Below are 24,976 nucleotides of genomic sequence, written 5' to 3' on the forward strand. Positions count from 1 at the left end.
TGATTTAAAAACAAGACAAATGATTTTGAGAGGTTTTTCTTGGCTTTTGAACAATCGACGTGTCACGGATACTGCCCTTATTTTGAGAAGTCAGTGCCAAGTTTGAAGTGACTGAGAATTAGCTTCTATAAGCAGTCTATGTGGAACAAGTGAGGGCAAAAATATTTTCAAAGAAGCTAAGTAAACACTAATTCAGTATGACCTACAGTGAAATCTGCTGAGATGAGTTACAACTGATGGTGATAAAAATGTATGTAGAGGAGAAAATGGCTTCATTGGAGAAATTCACAAAGTTTATGAAAATATAAGGTGTTTAAAGCCTGTTCATTGTATTTATTGTTCATCAACAGGTACTTTGCAGAAACTATTTAAATCTATCATGCATTATTGAACCAGTAGTGTCAATGAAGAATTCCATTTGGATTTAACCATCATCAGTTCCATGAATTTTTGTCAGAAATAGAAGCTGAATATCCTGACTTGACCCTTACCACACTGAAGTTTAATGCCTTAGCAGTGGTAAACTTATATTGTGACTTTTTTTTTTAGCTCAGAGCTGAGAAAGAAATTTTTTGGAATGAGAACCACCATCAACCACTATTATCAAACTCAATGGCTTTGGAAATTAGTTTTTGCTGCATAGTTGACAATGTTTCTTAACGAATTCAACCTAAATTACAAGGCAAAACAGCACTTACAGTGAAATATACTGAAGTAAGGCCATTTCAGTGTTAATTAATGCTGTGTGAATCACAAGTAATGTCAAGTTGTGCCATCAAGAGTTAAAACAAGAAATGATATTCAACATTACCACACAAATTTGCAGTGGATTATGTTTTCAGAACTCAGCAAGAATAACCAACTATCTCAATTTTAGCACTGAAAGTCCCACATGCTGGGAAACTCCTTAGTCCCAAAAAACAGAAACAATTGATCTTGCCAATTCCAGCTATGTTTTTTGGACATGGATGCAAATAAAAAGGAAAATTCTGTACTTAAAAATCCATTCAGCTGTGCAATTGAGGAGCGTTCACCAAATCTTAAATTGGAAGTGGTTAATTTGCAATGTAATGACATACTAAAAGGCAAATATAAAGAGAAGAATCTAATAGAAGTCTACAAAATAATATGCTAGTCATAGATTGATATCAGTATTTGGAAGCACTTATTTGTGTAAAAGGGCATTTTCAAGATGAAATACCTAAAATCCCACTAGAGATCGGCATTAACAGATAAATGTTTGCAGTCGATTTTGATGAGAACACTAACTTTGAACCCCAATTAAATGAAATGCTAACCCTCTATAAAAGAATTCCATTCCTCTCATTAGTAGACATATATTACAAAAAATTTTACTCAATTATATTTTGAAATTTGCCAATAAAAATTTGTGGAAATTTGTTTTCTCTCTTGTTATATAAGTACTTACATAATATATTCAATTTTGTCTCTTGACTCACAAAGCCTATATGCACTAGCTGGCCCTTTTCACAGCATGGGCCCCTGTCTAGACTACGACAGAGTTATGGGGTGGAGACTGTCATAGTTGACAAGAAACTGAATGAGGCAGTAAGATTGGCTTTTATTAAAAACAATAAACAGGACTAGTATATATTTAGTATATATTTAAAAGACTATAATATACCAGAATCCAAAGCAATCACTTCATTACGCCAATCTAATAGAGTATTATATCTATCTGTTCTCATAGATCTTAACACTTCTACTACAGAGATTAGTTTTCCTATATATGAAAATTGATATGGATTCAAGTAAAACTGACAGTGAATATGGTGAAACTTAGTGTCCATTTTAAAAAGTTAAAGGAAGTTGTTTAGCTAAAGAATGTCAAGACTATAGGGATAATAATATGATTTAAAACTACACAAAGTACTCTGTGGTGTTTTTATGGTCTATGGAAGACCAATAAAAAACACACTTAAATTAAAGCAGGTAGTTTAAAAAAGATTTTATTGACCATTGGGGAGACAAAACATTGAACATGGTTTCCAAGAGAAATTGTGGATTTTATATTCCTAGAAATCTTCAAGAAGAGAATAATCATCTTACTCTAGGATTTAACTTTCTTATTCTAGGATTTAACTACAAGGGCCAATACATTTTTTTTAAAAATTCAGATGTCCTATGAAAACATCACTACCCAGATTTCACAGCATGTTAGAAACATTATGAAATTTCTGAACTACATAGCTAAATAAAACATCTCAAACTCTATAAAAATGCCCAAAATAGCAAGTAATTTAGTTAATGATAGACAAGTAACATGTATTTTTACAGACATGTAATCATCACCAAGACCTTACCTGGTGCTAGGACTACAAGGAGGAATAATATGCTGCCCTTAGGCGTCAGAGAACTTATCTACTTGGGAAGGCAAATAGGTACTGAGATAGCAAAAGCCTAGTGCCAGATGTGTGATATACACTTGCTGAAAAAGAAAAGAAACATAATTGGCACTTCAAAATACCATCAATTATACACAATTACCTATTTTAAGGATAAGAATACATAAATTCCTACCTAATATCCATCAATAATAAGAAATTCAGTTGTGGCAATGATGGCAACTTTTTTCTTTCAGTCTAAACACATAAAAATTAAATGATGATGCCACTTTTAAAAGCATCATGTTGATGTACTACGCCAGGGACATTAGGCATATCATTCCTTATGAGAGCAGATACCTGTTAATCAATTACAGCTTTTTTCCTATTGAGCCAAAAAAGGGTCTCATAAAACTCCTCAACACAGTTTCCTAGGTACTACTATTAGCACTTAGATGAAACTTACTTGCTACACAGGCTCTAAGGTATTACTTTAGGAACAGAAGGAAAAATACAGGTATAGTCTAATCATTTGGTTTCAGTGCAGACATTAGCCATAGCATGTACGGATGAAAATAATTGGTACTTCCATACAATTTTGAGATGCGGTTACTGCTTTCTCTAGAGTTTTCGACATTTGAATGTCTTTAAGTTATGATTGTTTTAAGTAGTTCTCATTTGAGTGAGGAAATTTAAAAGTTTTGCTAATAATTTTTATTAAGGTCCTATAATAGATTTTAGAATAACTAATGTTGTGATCTTTTATTTCAGAAGAGGAACTAAAAGAAGACTGCATAGAAAAGGTAACATACATTATCTACTGTTTATCATTAGATATTAAAACTCCAAGAGGAAAGCACACTGTATTGATTATTTTGAAGTCAGGAAATGCTGCCTGTTGGTATACATTAACTGGACACATCTTTCTAGAAAACCATTCTGTTTTTTAGTATTTCAATGTTATGATTATTAAAATATTTAGAAAATCACAATTATACATAATAAAATATATACAGATGAAAGGATATGATATCTAGAATTCACTACAAAATAATCCTGTGGGAGGAAAGTAGAAGGGGCATAAATGGATTAAAGAATCATAATGAGTTGATAATTGATGAAGCTGAGTGATGTATAATATAGCAGCTTAGATACACCATTCTCTCTACTTTTGTATATGTTAGAAATTTTCTGAAAAATAAAAAATTTATAATAATGAAAAAGTAAACCAAAACATTTTTATTGTCTTTATGTACAATTTTTATAAGCAATATATATAAAAATACCATATCTGAAGGTCCTGAACCTCTCTCCATATTCTGTCTCTGACATCACATCTTTCTTTTTGAGAGAAGTGATGTCAAAGAAATTCCCAAAATTGTAATAGTAGCCCGCAGTGGATTATCATTATGAGATGATTCAGGTGACTCTTCAGTTTGACTGATGGTGCCATAATTACCAGCATTATAACTTTGGACAAATCATTTCATCTCTCTAAGCCTCAGCTTTTTCCTCTGTCAAATAGAGACAATAACCATATACCCCACAGGCAAAATCACTCCTAGCCGAGAACTACTGCCCTAGAGAAACTCTTACACAACACTGCCTCTGTGAAAGTCAAAAACATAGAAATTTGTAAATCCACAAAAAGAGAAAATAAAAACCAACCTATAATCCCACCATCTAGAGATAATCATTAACATTACCAAGGCCTTTGAAGTCCCTGGGTGTCCCACCCCAATTGCATTCCTCTCACTCCATCTATACTTAAAGCCCTAAATTAATCATTCCCTCTTGGTCCTTATGGTTCCTATTTGTGGCTTTTCCCCTAAATAGTATAACATTTAGTTTTACCTGTTTTGAACTTTATATAAATGTAAACATAGTGTATTATTATTTGCTTTTTTAAATAAATATTACATTTTTAAAACTCATCTGTGCTAATGTAATAGGTATACACTGATTCATTTTCAATGTTGAATAGTATTCCACCAGATAAATACCATAGTACTCTCACTTACTCTACTGTTGATGGACATTTAGGTTATTTCTGAATGTTTCTATTACAAATGATGCTGATGGACAGTCTACGTATCCCTAGGGTGTATACTTAGGAGTGGAATTTCTGGTCACAGGTGATATACATCTTTAATTTTAAGAAAGAAATTCAATTTTTTCCCAACACTGTCTTACCAGTTTCCATTGCTCAACAATCTTGCTAATACTTCTTATTGTCAGATTTCTAAGTTATTGCCATTCCTAGTAGCTATGAAATGGTCTTTTTAATTTACATTCATGTGTTGAACAATGTTTTTGTTCATTTGTGTTTCTTCTTCCTTGAAATGCTTATTCCTATCTTTCACCCATTTTTCTATTAAGTTCTCTTTTTCTCACTGATTTCTAGGAGTTCTTTATATATTCTGACTATTAATCCTTTGCTGATGTTACAAATAACTTCTCCTAGTTTGTTGCTTTTCTCTTCCCTAGCTTTATGGTTGAAAAGAGAAATTCAACTACATTAAAGATAAGAATGTAGCACTCTTTTCCTTTATGACATGCTTTTTATGTCTTAGGAAATCCTTCCTCAAACAACAAGAGATGGAATCAGTAATCAGAAACCTCCCAACAAAATAAAAGCCCAAGACCAGATGGTTTCACTGACAAAATTTTACCAAACTTTCCAAGAATTAACACCAATCCTGCTCAAACTTCCAAAAAATTTAAGAGAAGAGAACACTTCCCAACTCATTCCTTGAGGCCAACAGCACTGTATTACCAAGGCCAGATAAAAATATCCCAAGAGAAAATTATAGGCCAATATCCCTCCTGATTATAGATGCCACAAGCCTCAACAAAATACTAACAAACCAAATGCAAAAGCACATTAAAAGAATTATACACCATCATGACCAAGTGAGATTTTCTCAGGAATGCAAGAGTGGTTTGACATAAGAAAATCAATTAATGTAATAACACATTAGTAGAATGAAGGGTAAAAAAACAACAACACATGATCATCTCAACTGATGCAGAAATGGCATTTGACAAAATCCAACAACAATTCATGATATAAACACTCAGAAAACTAGGATTAGAAAGGAACTTTCTCAACATGATTAAGGGCATATATGAAAACCATAACTAACATCCTACTGAATGGGGATAGAATGAAAGCTTTTCTTCTAAGATCAGGAACAAGACAAGAATGCCCACTGTCACCACTGTTATTCAACATTGTTCCAGTTTGCTAATGCTGTCATTATGCAGAAACACCAGAAATTGATTGGCTTCTATAAAGGGGATTTATTGGGTTACAAATTTACACTTCTAAGGCCACAAAATGTCCAAACTAAGGAATAAACAAGAGGATACTTTCACTGAAGGGAGGCCAAATGGTATTCAAAACACTTTTGTCAGCTGGGAAGGCACGTAGATGGTGTCTGCTGATCCTTTAGCTCCCAGGTTGTGTCTGAAAATGGCATTCTCCAAAATGTCTCTAGGTCTCTCTTAGCTAAAAATCTCTAAACGTCCTTCTGTCCAAGTGTCTTGAAGCATCTGGATCTGTGTCAGCTCTTAGCTTCTCTCTTAAATACTCCAGTGAACTAATCAAGACCCACCCTGGATGGGTGGGCCACACCTCCATGGAAATAATTTAATCAAAAATATCACACACAGTTGGGTGAGTCACATCTCCATGGAAACCAAATCAATCAAAATGTTACACCCTAATCAAGACTAATAGTCTGGCCCCACAATATTGCATGAAATAACATGGCTTTTGGGGGGACATAATATATCCAAATGACAAACATTATACTGGATGTTCTGGCCAGAGCATTTAGGCATGAAAGAGAAATAAAAGGTATCCAATTGGAAAGGAAGAAGTAAAACTTCCCCTTTTGCAGATAACATGATCCTATATATAGAAAATCCTGTAAAATCCACAAGAAAGCTATTATAACTAATAAACAAATTCAGCAAAGTGGCAGGGTACAATATCAATACATGAAAATCAGTAATGTTTCTGTGCACTAGTAATGAACAATCTGAAGAGGAAATCAATAAGAAAATTGCATTTATAAAACCAACCAAAAGAATGAAGTATCTAGGAATAAATTTGATGAGGGATGTAAAGGACTTATACATGGAAAACCCCAAACACTGCTGAAAGAAATTAAAGAAGACCTAACTAAAATGGGAGGACATTCCATGTTCATGGATTAGAAGGCAAAATATTGTTGTCTGTTCTACCTGTGCTGGTTTGAATCTATTATGTCCCCCACAAAAGCCATGCTCTTTAATGCAATCTTGTGGGGGCAGTCTTATCAGTCTTTTGATTAGGGCGGGACATTTAATTAGGCTGTTTCCATGGAGATGTGATCCACCCAACTGTAGGTGAAACTTTTTGATTAGATCATTTCTACCATTCAGGGTGGGTATTGATTAGTTCACTGGAGTCCTTTAAGAGAGCTCATGGACAGAAGGAGCTCAGAGAAGCTGAGAGAGACATTTTGGAGAAAAGCTGAGATATGTAATCCAGAGTTTGCCCCCAGGAGAAGCTAAGAGCCAACCAGACCCAGACACTTGGAGACGCTGGGACATGCAGACAGAAGGATGTTTGGAGATGCTAAGAGATGAAGTCCAGAGTTTGCCCTGGAGAAAGTAAGAGAGGAATCCCAGATGCTTAGACAGAAACACCCCAGGTGAGAGCAGAGAGCTGAGAGAAGCTAAGAGAGACAGAAGCCCAGAGACATTCTGGAGAAATCCATTTGGAAAGTTCTCAGCTGACAGAGGTGTTCCAGACATCATCAGCCTTTCCTCAGTGAAGGTATTCTCTTGTTGATGCCTTGGTTTGGAAACTTTAATGGCCTTGAAACTGTAAATTTATAACCTAATAAATTCCCTTTATAAAAGTCAATCCATTTCTGGTGTTTTGTGTAATGGCAGCTTTAGCAAACCTCAACACTACCCAAAGCAATTTTCAGATTCAACATAATCCCAATCAAAATGTCAGCAGCCTTGCCTGATCAAGATGATAGAGTGAGATGCCTCCGGGCTCCGTCCACCCACAGGTGCTTTGAACAACCAGCAAGAATTGGCAGAAACATCTTGCTCCAAGCTCCAATAAGCAGATAAAGGACTGCAGTAACAGGGTAAGTGCTGAATCAAGAAAAAGCTACAAATCAAGAAAAAGGCCACTTAAAAGTGGTAGGATCTTGTGGTGCAGGTCCCTATTCCCAGTTCCAGAGGAAGCAGAGTAACTCTCATGCACATAATAGGAGGGTGTTTGTCTGGCCCAATTTACCTGGTGGTGGCCTGAGGGACTTGCTGTCCCAGAACCTGCCCTGCATGTAAAAGACAGCTCCAGCTCACCAAGCTCTCCTACAGAATACTGTGCAAGAATAGTCAAGTGGCTGCCTGGGGTAAGGGATTGCTGGCTGTAGGACATACAGTGCAGTACCCAGGACCATGAGGAAAATGTTTCCTAGGGAAGAGGGGACATTTGTATCAATGTATATAGGGCAATTCCTAGGGCCACATGAACATGCCCAAGATGAGATACTTGTGCAGAAAGATCAGGAGGGCCCCTATGCTTTACCTCAAGTTATTCTCTAAACTCACTGTGTACATACACTCTGAAGGACAGCAGTTACACAGATCAATCTGCAAAGACTGAAAGCAGGTTTTTTTTATTGTTCTTTTTTTGTCTTTGTTAGCTCCTGGCATTCAAGGAAAGCTCTGTCACAACACTAGCTAGATACAAATTTAGGGAACAGATGCCTCAGAGACTAAATTCCAGTGATAACAATTAAAATATCAAAATGTCCAGATTTCAACAAAAGATTACAAAACATAGTAAGAAACAGAAAGCGATAGCAGAGACAAAGGAGAAAATTAAAGCATTAGAAGCCTTCAGTAAGGAGGACCAGACCTAGGACATACCAAGCAGAGGCTTTTAAAAAAAATGGGCCTAATATGCTCAAAGGGCTAAAGGACAAATAAATAAAGGAAATCAGGAAAATGATAGGTGAACACCAAAAGAACTATCAATAGAGAACTGAAAATTATTAAAAGGAACCAAACAGGCCTGAAGATCACAGTAACAGACATTAAAAATTCCCTAGAAGGTTCAACAGCAGACTGGAGCAAGCAGAAAAAAGAATCAGTGAATTTGAAAGTAAGACAATTGAACTGATCCAGTCTGAGGAACAGAAAAAAGGAAGAATGAAGAAAAGTGGACAGAGTATGAGGAACCTGTGGGCACCAAAGAAGAGAGAAAGGAACAGAATATTCAAAGAAATAATAGCTGAAAAGTTTCCAAATTTAACAAAAAACATGAATATACACAAGAAATGAAAGGACAATAGACAATAGAAACTGCACGAAGAAATAAAGATCTCTGGAAAGGGTAATAATATGGGTAGGGTAAATACAAATCCCAATGCTATTATATTTTTTATTTGGAACTCTACTTTTTACTTTCTACAGGATCTAAAAGGCAAATGCATATAATGTAACACTAAATCAGTGATTTGGGCTCATAATGTATACATATCAGAGAATATGCAAGCTCCTGGAGACAGAAATTAGAGTACAGGTTGCCAGGCATGGGGCACAGGGAAATGGGGAGTTGATGCAAAATCTGTGTAGGGTTTCTGTTTGGGGTAAAGGGAAATTGTAGTCATGGATGGAGGTGAGGGTACTGCAACATTGTGAATGTGATTAATCTCACTGAATTATGGAAGTGGTTGCCATTGGAAAGTTTATGTTGTATATGAGTTCCTACAATTTATAAAAAAGGAGCAACTAATGAGATAATAACTAATAAGGGCAATGATCTTGGATAGGATCTAACAAGGAAGGACAGAAGGCTCAAAATGATATTAGGACATGAAAAACTGGAATATAGACTATAAGTTTTGTATCAGTGTTAAATTTCTTGAACTTGGTAACTGCACTTAAGGTGAATACATAAGTAAATATCCTTGTTAGTAGCAAATATTATTGCAGTATTAAGTGTGCAAGGAATATGATATATACAACCTATCCTTTAGTGTTCAGAAAATGGATAGATTGCCAGACAGATGGAGAGATGGATTGAAAGACTGATGGATAGAATAAAATGGCAAATGTGGCAAAACATTAGAATTGGTAGATCTGGGTATCTGGAGGGATAGGCATATGTTGGAGTTCTCTGTATAGGCTTTGTGTTATTTTTTTAACTGTCCTATAAGTTTGAAAGTATTTCAAAATAAAAAGTTTAAAATTTAAGTGACACTGATACATAAGTAGAAATTATACTCCACATGCACAATGCTTTTTAATCTAACACTATGTAATAAATGTTACATATTTCCAATATCATTAAATATTATTCAGAAACATGGTTTTTAATGGTTACATATTTCATTGTGTGACTATCCTGTAATTTAACCGTAATTTAACCTTTATGTTGATTCCTATTTTTCTATCATAAATAAAACTGTGGTTGAACATCTTCTAAAAACTTCCAACAGCCTTCTTCATAGAAATGGAAAAGCTAATCATAAAATTCATATGGAAGGAGCAAGGACCCCCAAAAGCCAAAATCATCTTGAAAAAGAACAAATTTAGAGGACTCACACTTCCTGATTTTAAAACTTATTACAAAACAACAATAATCAAAACAGTGTGTTACTAGCACAAGGACAGACTTATGGACCAATGGGATAGAGTTGAGAGTTCAGAAGTAAACCCTCACACCTATGACAAGGGTGATTTTTGACAAGAGTGCCAAATCCACTCATTGGGGAATGAATAGTCTCTTCAATAAATGGTGTTGGGAGAACTGGATATCCATATGCAAAAGAATGAAGGTGGACCCCTACCTTATACCATATATAAAAATTAACAAAATGAATCAAAGACCTAAATATAAGAACAAAAAATATAAAACTCTCAGAAGAAAACAAAGGGAAACATCTTCAGGACCTTGTGTTAGGGAATGGTTTCTTAGACTTTACATGAAAAGCACAAGCAACAAATGGAAAAAAAAAAACAGATAAACGAGAGTTCATCAAAATGAAAAATGCCTGTGTATCAAAGGACTTTATCAAGAAAATAAAAAGACAACCTACAGAATGGAAGAAAATATTTGGAAATCATATATCTGATAGGGGTTAATATCTAAAATATATAAAGAATCCCTACAACTCAAGAACAAAAAAACAAACTACCCAATTTCAAAATGGGAGAAAGACGTGAATAGACATTTCTTCAAAAAAGATAAACACATGAAAAGATGCTCTAAGTCACTAGCCATCAGGGAAATACAAATCAAATGAACGAGATACCACTTCACACTCATTAGAATGGCTACTATTACAAACAAAAGGAAATAAGTGTTGGAGAGGATGTGGAGAAATAAGAACCCTTGTCCATTGTTGATGGGATTGTAAAATGGTGCAGCCACTGTGGAAAACAGTTTAGCTGTTCCTCAGAAAGTCAAATATAGAATTACCATATGACCTGAAATCCACTTCAAAGTACATACCCAAAAGAATTGAAAACTGGGACTCAAACAGATATTTGCACACCAGTGTTCACAGAGGCATTATTCATAGCTGCCAAAAAGTGGAAACAATCCAAGTGTCCATAAATAAATGAATGGATAAACAAAATATGGACTAAACATACAATGGAATCTTATTGCCATAAAAAGGAATGAAGTTCTAATGTATGCTATAATACAGATGAACCTTGAAATCATCATGTTGAGTGAAGTAAGCCAGAAACAAAGGACAAATATTGTATGATCTCACATATATGAATTAAGCAAAATTTTCACATTCACGTCAGAAACTAGAACACCGGTTTCTGGGAACGGGGGGATGGGTGGGGAGTTTATGCCTAAATTGTAGGGAGTTTCTGTTTTAGATAATGGGAAAGTATTGCCAATGGATGATGATGATGATGATGGAGGCTCAGCTTTATGAATGTAGTCAACACCACTGAAATATATATGTGAAAATGGATAAAATGAGAAATTTTAGATTGTATATAAGTTACCAGAAAGAAAAAAAAACACATAGGACTGTATAACACACTAAGTAAACCCTACTGAAAACTATGAGCTAAAGTTAATAGTATTAGTACAATAATATTTCATCAATTGTAAGAAAGGTACACACTAACGCAAAATGTTTATAGTGAAAACTGTGGAAGACAGGGTATATGGGAACTATGCACTTTTTTCATAATTTTCCTGTAAACCTAAAACTTCTCTGATACCAAAAAAAAAAAAAGAAATTCTTCCCTATTTCCAAGTCATATAGAAATTCTGTGATTACAATTTTTGCCTTTCACATTTATGTACTTATCCATTTTAATTCATTTTGTGTGTCTGTCAACTACATGTAAGCCCAGAATTAAAATGAAGTTATTATTCGCATATATGGAAATATGCTATTATTCAAAGTTAGAGCTTAACTCGATCTTAGATTTTTTTTAAAGTCTTTAAATGGCCAAACAGACGAGCATGACAAGACTAAAAATTTATTGAAATGTATGATATAATGAATCAGGCTCCATAGATGAATATTATTTAGAAAGATTGGCTATAATGAACTGGTCAGATTTGTTTTCCTCTTAAGAAACAACAACACAGAATAAATTCTCAACATGTATATCAGCAGCCAACTCAGCTCTGGTCTACTTTAGTCTAAATCCCAAGTATACAAGGATATCTAGGTTTTCTTATTTCTGTGGAATTCTAAGATTCAAATGTCAAATGCTCATGCCCTGAATATAACAAATGGCATTTGTTTTTAAAAATATAAGCCATTTTTGTTCCATATATTTTAATTGGATATTTTGTGTTCTTTCTCTAAGCAGTTTCTTATCTTCCCATTTTAGTCAACATCTTTGGAGTAAGTAGGCAATACAGAAAGCTGCTTAAGTGTGTTTAAGATACTGGTGCCTGTGGTTCTCAGGCCTGATACTCAGCATAAATCACAATTCAGTAACAGGAAACAGCTCATACTAAAAATGGGAAAGGAAGGAGTTCATATTTAAATTTCACCAGAAGTCTCAAAAATGTGTTTTTACACTTGATTCAAACTGGGGTCCAAACATGGTCCACCATTGCATTTGTTATGTTCCTTAAGTTTCTTTTATTCTAGAACAGAACCCCATTTTTTTATGCAGTTCATTAATTAGAGAAATCAGGTTATTTATCCTATATAAAGTCCCACATTCTGGATTTAATTGATTGATCCTTTAACTTGTTAGTCTGTTCCCCCATCACTCCCTAGATACTAGTATTTAGATCCATAGTCTTGGTTAAATTAAAGTTCAACTTTTAGACACTTTTTTACATATCATGAGGTACGTAATATCTGATTGTCCCAACTTATGATGCTATGATTGACCAGTGCATTCAAGAGTTGTCTGATTCCTCTATTTAAAACTTCCCTACCAACCTTTCACTCACTGGTTTTAAAATCCACGAACCAGAACAGGGAAGAAGATGGCGGCATAGAGAGGAGTGGAAACTAGTTTGTCCCCCTGGAATAAACAACCAGGAACAACAAGTAAATAATCTGGAATAACTGCAGGGGGACAACCGTGACTATCCACTCATCATATACCAACCTGAATTAGGAGGAATGCCCAAGATCACAGCATAAAACCTGTAAGTAAAAATTGCAGATCCAAGCCAGGAGCCCCCTCCCCCCACAGCCCAAACTGCAAAGCCTCATGGTGCTAGAGAGCAGCACTCTCCCAGCAAGCAAATACAGCTCAGCTGAGCTCCAACTGTGGTTTTAATTAACAAACATGGACTGCTCAATACAAGATACAAATCCCCAAGTAGACAGAGGCTTTTGGTGACGACTGACCTTGGAGAGCCAGAGGGTGGCCACGGACTGGCCCTGAAGGGGGTTTTCTGTCCCTTTTTCAGCTCGGTGGAGAAAGCCTCAGCCATTTTCAGTTCCCAGCACTCTGACCCAGACAAGGGTGGAGATAACACAGGCAGAGTCTATTCAAATGCTAATGACCTCTCCATAGCGGGTATATCTTCCCTAAGAGGAAAGGGGTGGGGCCCAGCTCTACTAACTGCCTTCCATTCAGAACTGGACCCCAGAGCCTGGGGGAAAACAGTCATGGGCCACACTTCCTTATACCAGTCTGGAGTGACAGGCTGACAGGCACCACCTGCTGGGAAGAAAAGCACAGTAACTTGAGGCCTCACAGGGTGCAACAATCTTCTAAGACACACCCTCAGGGAGACATGATACTATTGCCTTCTTCTAAAACCTGAGCCTGTTCTGGTGTGGGAAAACCTGATTGGGGTAACCAAGGAAACCAGATGCCTAGACCTACACTAAGAAAAACAAAGTTATGGCCCAGTCAAAGGAACATACTTACACTTCAACTGAGATACAGAAATTTAAACAACTAATAATCAATTTAAAAAGTTTAGGAAGATATGGCAAAAGAGATGAAGCGTATAATGAAAACTCTGGGCGTACATAAGGTAGAAATCGAAAGTTCAAAAAAACAACTGGCAGAATCTATGGAAATGAAAGGCACAACACAAGAGATGAAAGACACAATGGAGACATACAACAGCAGATCTCAAGAGGCAGAAGAAAACACTCAGGAACTGGAGAACAAGGCACCTGAAAGCCCACACACAAAAGAACAGAGAAAAGAATGGAAAAATATGAGCAATGTCTCTGGGAACTTAAGGACAAAACAAAATGCAGGAATGTACATGTCATTGGTGTCCCAAAAGGAGAAGAAAAGGGAAAGGGGCAGAAGCAATAATAGAGGAAATAGTCAATGAAAATTTCCCATCTCTTATGGAAAAAATAAAATTATGGATCCAAGGAGCACAGCGTACTCCAAACAGAATAGATCTGAATAAGCCTATGCCAAGACACTTAATAATCAGATTATCAAACCTCAAAGATAAAGAGAGAATCCTGAAAGCAGCAAGAGAAAAGCGATCCATCACATACAAAGGAAGCTTGAGAAGACTATGTGCGGATTTCTCAATAGAAACCATGGAGGCAAGAAGGAAGTGGGGTGATATATTTAAGATACTGAAAGAGAAAAACCACCAACCAAGAATCCTATATCCGGCAAAACTGTCCTTCAAATATGAGGGAGAGCTTAAAATATTCTCTGACAAACAGACAATGACAAACTTTGTGAACAAGATACCTGCTCTACAGGAAACACTAAAGGAAGCAGTGCAGACAGAAAGGAGAAGATAGGAGTGAGAGGTTTGGAAAACAGTTTTGGGAGATAGTAGCACAGCAATGTAAGTACACTGAACAAAGATGACTGTGAGCATGGATGAAAGAGGAAGGTTAGGACCATGTGGGACACCATAAGGAAAGAGGAAAAGTAAAGACTGAGACTGTATAACTCAGTGAAACCTAGGGTGCTCAATGTTTGTAATAAAAGGTACAAGTATGTTTTTACATGAGGTAGAACAAATGAATGTCAACATTGCAAGGTGTTAAAAATAGGGTGCAACTGGGGGGAAAATACAATCAATGCAAACCAGAGACTATAATTAACAGAAACACTGTATTATGCTTCTTTTAATGTAACAAAGGCAATATACCAAAGCTAAATACATATGGCGCAGGGGGAGGGGAGGTGACATAAGGGAAGGATGTGGGACTCCTGGCATTGGTGGTGATGTCTGACTCTTTATTCTACTTTAGTTTAATGCTATCTTTCCTTTTGTTGCTTTCTAGCTGTCATGTTTGTTTATTTTCTCTTTTTTCTTTTTTTTTTTTGTCCCTCTGCCTTCTTTGACTCTTCCTCCTTCTTTGTGGAAGAAATGGAGATGTCCTTATATAGATAATGGCAATGGTGCTGAATACATAAATACATGACTATACAGGGAACCAACGATTGTTTACTTAGGATGGAATGTATGGTGTGTGAACAAAACTGTCTTAAAAAAAATGGGCTGATGAAGAAACCCTGAGAGCACTATATTGAGTGAAATAAGACAGACACGTAAGGACAAATATTGCAGGGTCTCACTGATATGAACTAATTATAATAGGTAAACTCATAGACATGAAATATAAGTTACCAGGATATAGAACAAGGCTAAAGAATGGGGAGCGGTTGCTTATTATGAACAGAATGTTCAACTAGAGTGAACTTAAACATTTGGAAATGGACAGACATGATGGGAGCACACTGTGAGAATAACTGAGCTGAATGATGTGTGAGGGTGGTGGAAAGGGTAAACTCCAAGTCATGTATGTCACCAGAAAGAAAGTTGGAGGTTAAAAGATTGCAATGTTTAAAACAGTGAATCTTGTGGTGGACAGTGTCCGTTGATTAACTGTACAAATATTAGAAATGTCTCTCATGAACTATAACAAATGTAAGACACTATAACTAGAATAATAGAGGGGCATATAGGAAAAAATATATATACCTATTGCAAACTATACTACAGTTAGTAGTATTTTAACATTCTTTCATCAACAGTAGCAAATGTGCTAGACCAATACTATGAGTCAACAATGGAGGGGGGATGATTAGGGGTATGAGAGGATTTGAGATTCCTCTTTATTTGTCTTTATTTCTTTTTTGGATTTATGATAATGTTCTAAAAATTGAAAAAAAATTAATTGTGATGGATGCACAGCTGTGTGATGGTGCTGTGGGCAACTGATTGTACACTTTGGATCTTTGGATAATTGTATGGTTTGTGAACAATCTCAATTTTTTAAAAATCCATTAACCAACATTGCCTAACCATTTTTTCATTAGGAGTTGTGAAATATAAATTCTCTAATTTATCATTTCTCTCCATTTATTAACTGGAATTCTTCTGGAAAAAAAAAAAAATCTCCCTTAAGCAAAAGTTTCCCCCAGAAAACCAACCATGGTTTCCACAAAGGATAGTTTATAAAAGACAAGATAAATGCTTGATTCTTTCCCTTTATTCATTAATGTTTAGAGCAGAGGTCAGCAAGCCTTTCTTGTAAAGGTCCGAGTAATGGACCATGTGATTTCTACAAGTACTCAACTCTTAACACTAGCACAAGTGCAGCCATAGAAAATATCTAACTGAATGAAGGTGGCTGTGTTCTGATAAAACTTATGGGTAATGAAATTTGAATTTCATATAATATTCATGTTACAAAATATTATTATTCTTTTGATTTTTTCCCAACAATTTAAAAATACAAAACTAACTTTGGCTCATAGGCCTGATAATAGGCAGTAGACCAGATGTGACCAACAGGCCATGGTTTGCCAACCCCTTGTTAACAGTAATGAGTTGGTGCCCCAGCAACCTCCAGTTGCTGTGTGTGGCCACTGAGGGTGTATATGTGGGTTTGTTTTTTTTCAATCACTGATAACTCCTGGATTTTTAGGACAAGTTGACTCCCATGTCTCTTTACGATGATCCTATTAATCTTTAGTAGCTGCCTTAATTTTATGGCATAAGATGTCCCTACCTTAGACTTGGAATCTTCTATTTCTTCAAGGAGGCCTGATGCTCATTCTCTAGGGTAATCAATGCTTTTAGACCTTTTCAGTAGACAGAATAAGAAATGCATATTTTTAAAAGAAAAAATATGTTTTAATTGATATTTCTAATTTAAAATCAAGATTAAGGGGTTTTATCTGCCTTGCAATTTCATTTCCACCTCCTTTTATGACTCTTTTTTACCTGCCTCCAGCCTTTTAACTATTCTATATAATGTTGTACTTGACATTTTATTCAAACCTAAAGGATTAGCAGTAGAAAGACATTAATGTCTCTAGCCTAGGCTCCCTCCCAAGTTTCAGACTGATATATCTTGCTGCTACAAGTAACTGCCAGACTAAGATAACTGTCCCTTCTATGAAGTTCCAAGAGCACCCTGTACTTCTCCTATCACCATAACTATCACTTTTTATTTTAATTTCTGGTTTGTCTGTCCCCCCCACCAGACTATAAATTCTTAAAGGCAGGGTTTTGCTCACTATCATATATCATTAGGAACAGGCATGGAATTTTGTGGTGAATGTCTGTCAAATAAAGTAGGCAAAAATGAACGAATACATAATTCTGACTACAGATATTCAAACATACAAATATCCAAAATATAACATGTCAAAAACCAAACTCATCATTTTGCCCTCCAACCTAAATGTGCTTCTTCTCTTGTATGGTCTTTGTCATTCCTGATTACCTACAACCCACTTACAACTAATCCAATCAGTTAATAATCTATTGAATGATGCCCCTAAGTATTTCTAGAATCTAGCTTCATATCCATTCTAATTCATGTCTTAGTCATCTTTACCTGAAGAACTGCTTCCCAATTAATATCTTGTCTTAATCTTTTTCTACCACCACCTTAAATTTAGCCTGAACAATGTTGCCAATGTGATCCACCTAAGTATCACTCCCCCGCCTAAAATCCCATAGGTTGAAGTCTGAGATCTTTATTGTAGTATATAAGGCTCTCCATTACTTAAGCTGTACATTCCTCTCCTCTTTCATTTCCTGCCACTTTGTTTCACTGGTATATCCCCAATCTTGGCACACTGTAGGTGTTTAATAAATGTTTATTGAACCAAACTGGATCTATGTGGAGTTAAGTATCTTCGCATTAACTCTATTTTTTTTCCAACATTTTATTATGAAAATTATCACACATACAAAAAAGTTGAAAGAACTGTACAGTAAACATCCACATACCACTACCTGGGTTCTACATTTTACCATATTTGCTTTATCACATAGGATAAATCCATGTTATTTTTTGATACATTTCAAAGTAACCTGCAGATAACTATACCTCACCCCTTTAACCATTTTATTACACATATCATTAAGTAGAATTTAATATTTGTTTATAGTCCACCTCCCCCCATAAAATGTATATACGTGAAATGCACAAATCTTAAATATACCATTCTATGATTTTATATATACATATAAAATATATATCTACATATAGCATATATATCAGCATACATTATATAATAAATAGTATTATGCCCTTATTATTATAGATAATCCAACTATCTATCTATCTCTATCCATTCCCAGAAGACTTTTACCCAAACAATTTTCTTAAAATAAAAGTTCATATTCTGCTCAGACCTGAAGTTAGATTATAGTTAAGTTGCTAAACAGTGACACTGTTTTTAATTGCTGCTTACTTTAACTATGACCTTACTTTGGGCATCATCAGAATACAGACTTTAATCCTAAGAAAATTGGTTGGGAACCCAGGTGTAAAGTTCTCTGAACCTTCGAATTAGCTTGCTGTCAAAACTTTTGTTAGCAGCTATATCTCTCTCTAGTGTTATATGTTGGTTTCCGTTTACAACTTCTGAAGGAAAAGTTTGCCCTTCACATTTCCTTGTTCATTTCTTCTTTTGTGGAAGAAAATTATGTTTAAAAAAAAAAAGAAAAAATTATGGTGCCCTGCCTTAACTTGACATAACTAACATTTAAAGGACAATTTATATTAGTCTTTAAAAAATAAAATGCTGTGGCAGTATATTCCCTGTAATAAAAAGATAATTAGGCATTATACAAGATTAATATGCAAACATCAGTAGTGTTTCTATACACTAGTAATGACTTAAGCGAGGAGGCAATTAAGAAAAACATTCCACTCACAAATTTCTACACAGGAAACTAAAAAACATTGCTAAAAGAAATCAAAGACCTAGATAGGTGGAAAGACATTCTGTGTTCACAGATGAGAAGGCTAAATGTCGTTACCATGGTAATTCTACACAAACTGATGTACAGATTCAAGGCGATACCAATCAAAATTACAAAAACATACTTTGCAGACTTTGAAAAGTTAGTCATGAAATTTATTTGGAAGGGGAAAGGGTCGACTAGTCAAAAGCATCCTAATGAAGAATGAAGTGGGAGGACTTACACTTCTGACTTTAAAGCTTATTATAGAGTCACAGTCAAAACAGCATGGTATTGGCACAAAGACAGACATATTGATCAATGGAATCAAATTGAGAATTCAGAAATAGACACTCGGATCTATGGTCAGTTGATTTTTGACAAGGCCCCCAAATCCACTGAACTGGGACAGAACAGTCTCTTCAATAAATGGGGCTGAGAGAATTGGGTATCCATATCCAAAGGAATGAAAGAGGACCCCCTACCTCACACCCTATACAAAAATTAACTCAAAATGGATAAGACCTAAATATTCAAAATGGATAAGACCTAAATATAACAGCCAGTACCATAAAATTCCTAGAAGAAAATACAGGGAAATATCTTCAAGGCCTAGCTTCTTAGACCTTACATCCAAAGCACAAGCAACAAAAGAAAAAAAACAGATAAATGCAAACTCCTCAAGGCTAAACACTTCTGTGCTTCAAATGACTTTGTCAAAAAGGGGAAAAGGAGCCAACTCAATGGGAAAGAATATTTGGAAACTATATATATATAATAAGGGTTTGATATTCAGTATATATAAAGAAATCCTACAACGCAACAATAAAAGGACAAACAACCCAATTATAAAATGGACAAAAGATATAATAGACATTTTTCTAAAGAGGAAATACAAATGGCTAAAAAGCACATGAAGAAATGTTCATCTTCATTAGCTCTTAGGGAAATGCAAAGCAAAACTACAATGAGATATCATTTCACACCTATAAGAATGGCTGGAATTAAATAAACAGGAAACTACAAATGCTGGAGAGGATGTGGCGAAATAGGAACACTTATCCACTGCTGGTGGGAATGTAAAATGGTATAGCCACTGTGCTGGTTTGAATGTATTATGTCCCCCCAAAACGCCATTATCTTTGGTGTAATCTTGTGTGGGCAGCAGTATCAGTGTTGATTAGAATGTAATTCTTTGAGTGTTTCCATGGAGATGTGCTCCACCCAACTGTAGGTGATGACTCTGATTGGATAATTTCCATGGAGGTATTACCCCACCCATTCAGGTTGGATCTAAATTAAATCACTGGAGCTATATAAATGAACTGACAAACAGAAGGAACTCATTGCAGCTGAGAGTGACATTTTGAAGAGGAGCTACAGCCAAGAGGAACACTTTGAAGAATGCACATGAGCTGAGAGAGGAACTGCAGATGAGACACAGTTGAAGACAGCCATTGAAAGCAGACTCTTGCTCCGGAGAAGCTAAGAGAGGACAAAACGCCTCAAGAGCAACTGAGAGTGACATTTTGAAAAGGAGCTGCGGCCTAGAGAGGAACATCTTGGGAGAAAGCCATTTTGAAACCAGAACTTTGGAGAGGATGCCAGCCACGTGCCTTCCCAGCTAACAGAGGTTTTCCGGACGCCATTAGCCATCCTCCAGTGAAGGTTACCTCCAGTAATGTGTTACCTTGGACACTTTATGGCCTTAAGACTGTAACTGGGTAACCAAATAAACCCTCTTTTATAAAAGCCAATCCATTTCTGGTGTTTTGCTTCCTGGCAGCATTAGCAAACTAGAACAGCCACTGTGGAAGACAGTATGGCAGTTCCTCAGAAAACTAAATATTGAGATGCCCTATGATCCAGCAATTCTGCTACTTGTTATATACCCAGAAGATCTGAAAGCAGGGACATGAACAGATATTTGCACACCGATGTTCATAGCAGCATTATTCACAATTGCCAAAAGATGGAAATAATCAAATGTCCATCAACAGATGAGTGGATAAACAAAATGTGGTATATACTTATGATGGAATATTATGCATCAGCAAGAAGGCATGAAGTACTGAAGCATTTGACAACATGGATGAAACTTGAGGACAACAATGCTGAGTGAAATAAGCTAGACACAAAAGGACAGAAATTGTATGATTCCACTAATATGAGCTAACTAGAACATGTAAACTCACAGTCTTAGAATATAGGATGCTTAGAGATCAACAGAAGCTAGAGAAGGGGGAGTGGTAACCTAATATGTACAGAATTGTTAATGAGGTAGAATTTAAACATTTGGGAATGGACTATAACTGTGTAACCAAATAACCCCCCTTTTATAAAAGCCAATCCATTTCTGGTGTTCCGTAGCTTGTTATTGTGATTATAAGTAATAGTACCATACTGTAGTTGAATTTGATTGAAAGTGGTTGTTTCAAGTCATGTTTGTCACCAGTTAACACTACAAATATAAATAAGTTCTTGCATGAACTACTACAAATTAAAAAAAAATTATACAGCAATATATGGGAAAAAAAACATAGCTATTGCAAACTATGGACTATAGTTAATAGTAATATTTTAATATTCTTTCATCAACAGTAACAATTTTATGACACCAATACTATGGATCAACAATAGGGGGGATGAGGAGTGTAGGAGAATTTGGATTTTATTTTTTATTCTTATTTCTGTTCTAGAGTAATGATAATGTTCTAAAATTGATCATGGAGTGTATGCACATCTATGTATGATATGGTGAGCCAGTTATTGTCTACTTTGGATGGTTTGTGTGGTATGTGAATATATCTCAATAAAAATGAAGAAAAGATAATTAATTACACAACTGCTTAACTAATTCCTCCTCACTTTTAAAGTTTAGAGACCATCTGCACAGCGTTCTTACTAACTTCAGCTACCCTGTAATTTAGTAGACAGATAGATGGGATCTACTTTAAGATGATTCTTGTCCATTTTCCCCAGAAGTACTTTGAAAAACACATTTAAACAGCTCTTCACTGAGATACATAGCTATTTCCCCATAGGCAGTACCAGTAAAGAGAAAACAAAGTAGAAAATTTATGAATTTTTTTGTTAAACTTCAGAAGAGGGACACAGCATCGCCTTAATCAGAAGCCATCAAAGGCACTGATAAATGAAGCAGTTTACATTTCATGGATATCATATGATGTGGTTTGTATACATGAATTTCACAAATCTCGTATTTCACACAGAGAACAAAAGATTGTCAGAATTTCAGATGAAAATACCAGTGCTCAAAGTATACGTTAAATATCTGAAACTGTAGAGAAGACAAAAAATCTATGAAATTGCATGTGTGTGTGTGTGTATGTGTGTGCCTATAAAGAAATTTAGTAAGTACTCTTCTGGCATTCGGTAAACCTTAGCATTTAATCGAATCTCCTCCCTCTTCATACACACACACACACACACACACACACACACACACACACACACACACATACTGAGTAGGTAGTATTGATCAGAAGGGCAATCTATTCTATTGGAGCAAGGAAGGATATCAGAATTAGTTCACAGTAATAAAATGTGACACTGGTAGAACACAGAGGAATACAAAACAGGAAGAACTACAGTGAGTTTACATTCTACTAGCCACAAAAATGGAGTGAGCCAAAAACATAGAGCGATTTGACAAAGTAGTATTAGGATCTCAGTAAAATGTTAATGCTGCATATACCATTCTGGGTTGCTTTGGCAATGGTGTCCCCTCCCTATGTTAATGATATTATAATGAGAAAACCACAAAGAACTGAAGTAAACAGCGATGAGAAATGGAACCACTAGAGGTCTAGCTAGCTCTAGGGAAGATTTTGGAAGTCAATTGTGCTAAAGACAAAAGCTAGGGAAAGAATTTGAGTTTTCTATTAAACTTTAATAGACAAGCTTTAAAGAGGTTACTTGGGCCTGCAAGTTTAGATGGATTTCTAGGTATGGAGGAAACCTCTGGTTTCTTCCCTCTGACTTTGGTCAAAGCCAGGTAGGTAATAAATCATGTAATTAAATATCTACATTGTTTTGTCTGTTTACTCATTGTCATCACTGTCTGGAAGAAATCTTAGACTTGGAATTTGCAGAAACTCACTCCATTAATGTGGGATTATGGCAGATATAGGAATCTACTGTTTATATTTGCTCTCTGCCCTAACTGTTGCTCAGGAGGGTTGAGCCCAGACAAAGGGGAGTAGTACACGTAGAACAGAGAATGTATAATTTATATCCCATGTTAATAAACAGCACCATATATAACTGAGGTGTAAATGTGTAATTTCTAGACGTGATTGGTAAAGTAGCAATTTTTGTTTTCATTAATACTTCTATCATAAACTTACTAATTTCTTAACAGATGGTATCATCTTCAAGGGTTTGTTGAACTAGTCTCATAACTATTCTCATACTTATTCTTTCCTCCAATGGGTGACTTTTTAAAAAAATATTCTTAAATATATAAACATATTTCTTAAAGAGGAAAGTTAGGTAAATCATTAGGTAAAAAACAAAAGTGTCAACAGACACAAAGTACTGATTATCCTTCATAAATATAAATGAATTTATTTTAATATTTATGGCCTATTTACTTCCTGTAAGACTGGGACAGTTCAAAAAATTTATTTTATATATAATATCTAAAATACAATATAAACTAAGCAAAAATCAATTAAAAATTCCAAAGTAAGAGATATCATTGAATATCTGGGGATTTTTTACACAAATGAAACCTGAGCTTAGCTCTGGTTTTGAGGAGGCTAAGGCAAAAAACAGAAATAGATAGGTTTACTTTGGGAGGTATCAAGTATAATAGAAAGAATGCAAACTTTCTATTTGTCTATAGTTTGTCTATAGACAGACTACCTCAGTTCCAGTTTTGTTCTACCACTTCCTCACTGCTACCCTTTATAACCGTTTCCTCTTCTGTAAAATAGCAATAATTATATCTAATCTAACAACACCACAGGACTGTTTAATCAAATTAGGTACTGTGAAAGCACTTTATAAACTCCAAAACACTGTTCATTATCATTGTTCTTATTGCTAGAAACTTTTTTCTAGCACTGAATTTATACTGAAGATGCTTGCAATGCAAGGGTGATTCGATATAAGAAAATCAATTAATGTAATACACACCATTAATAGCACAAAGGAAAAAAACCATATGATCATCTCAGTTGATGGAGAAAAAGTATGTGACAACCTCTAGCATCCTTTCTTGACTAAAAAAAACAAAAAACAAAAAAAACCACTCAGAAACTAGGAATATAAGGAAATATCCACAACATGAAAAAGGGCATATATGAAGAAGCCACATTTAACATCGTACTCAATGGTAAAAGACTGAAAGCATCCCCCCTAAGATCAGGAACAAGACAAGGATGCCCACTGACACCACTGTTATCAACATTGTACTGGAAGTTCTAGCCAGGGCATTTAGGCAAGAAAAAAGAAAAATAAGGCACCCAAATTGGAAGGGAAGAAGTAAAACTTTCCCTGTTTGCAAAAAATATGATGATCATATATATATAGAAAATCCTGCAAAATCCATAAGAAAAAAAATTCAGCAAAGTGTCAGGGTACAAGATCCCCATTCAAAAATCAGTAGTGTTTCCATTCTAGTAATGAACAATCTGAAGGGAAATCAAGAAAAAAGTTACACTTTACGCAACTAAAAGAATCAAATAGCTAGGTATAAATTTGACCAAGAATATAAAGAACTTATACATATAAAACTAAAAAAAAAAAAGTTATTGAAAGAAATTAAGGAAGACCTAAGTAAATGAATGGAAGGCTACTCCATGTTCATGGATTAGAAAGTGAAATATTGTAAAATGTCAACTCCACCCAAAGTAATTTACAGATTCAGTACAATCCCAATCAAACATCCAACAGCCATTTTTTTATTTTTTTATTTTTTTTTTGC

The 24,976-nt window shown here is 35.3% G+C and overlaps 1 protein-coding gene across 4 annotated transcripts in view; it reads left to right on the forward strand.

The window, feature by feature from the left end:
• LOC119512040 (WD repeat containing planar cell polarity effector) overlaps window positions 1–24,976 on the forward strand; it is a 521,497-nt gene that overhangs the window by 490,840 nt on the left and 5,681 nt on the right. For all 4 annotated transcript variants that reach the window (XM_037806597.1, XM_037806596.1, XM_037806598.1 and 1 more), the window contains one exon: window positions 3,117–3,148. In XM_037806597.1, the coding sequence (XP_037662525.1) occupies window positions 3,117–3,148 (32 nt within the window). The remainder of the gene's footprint in view (window positions 1–3,116; window positions 3,149–24,976) is intronic.

Source organism: Choloepus didactylus, chromosome 17 (genome assembly GCF_015220235.1).
Source record: "Choloepus didactylus isolate mChoDid1 chromosome 17, mChoDid1.pri, whole genome shotgun sequence".
Taxonomy (NCBI): domain Eukaryota; kingdom Metazoa; phylum Chordata; class Mammalia; order Pilosa; family Megalonychidae; genus Choloepus; species Choloepus didactylus.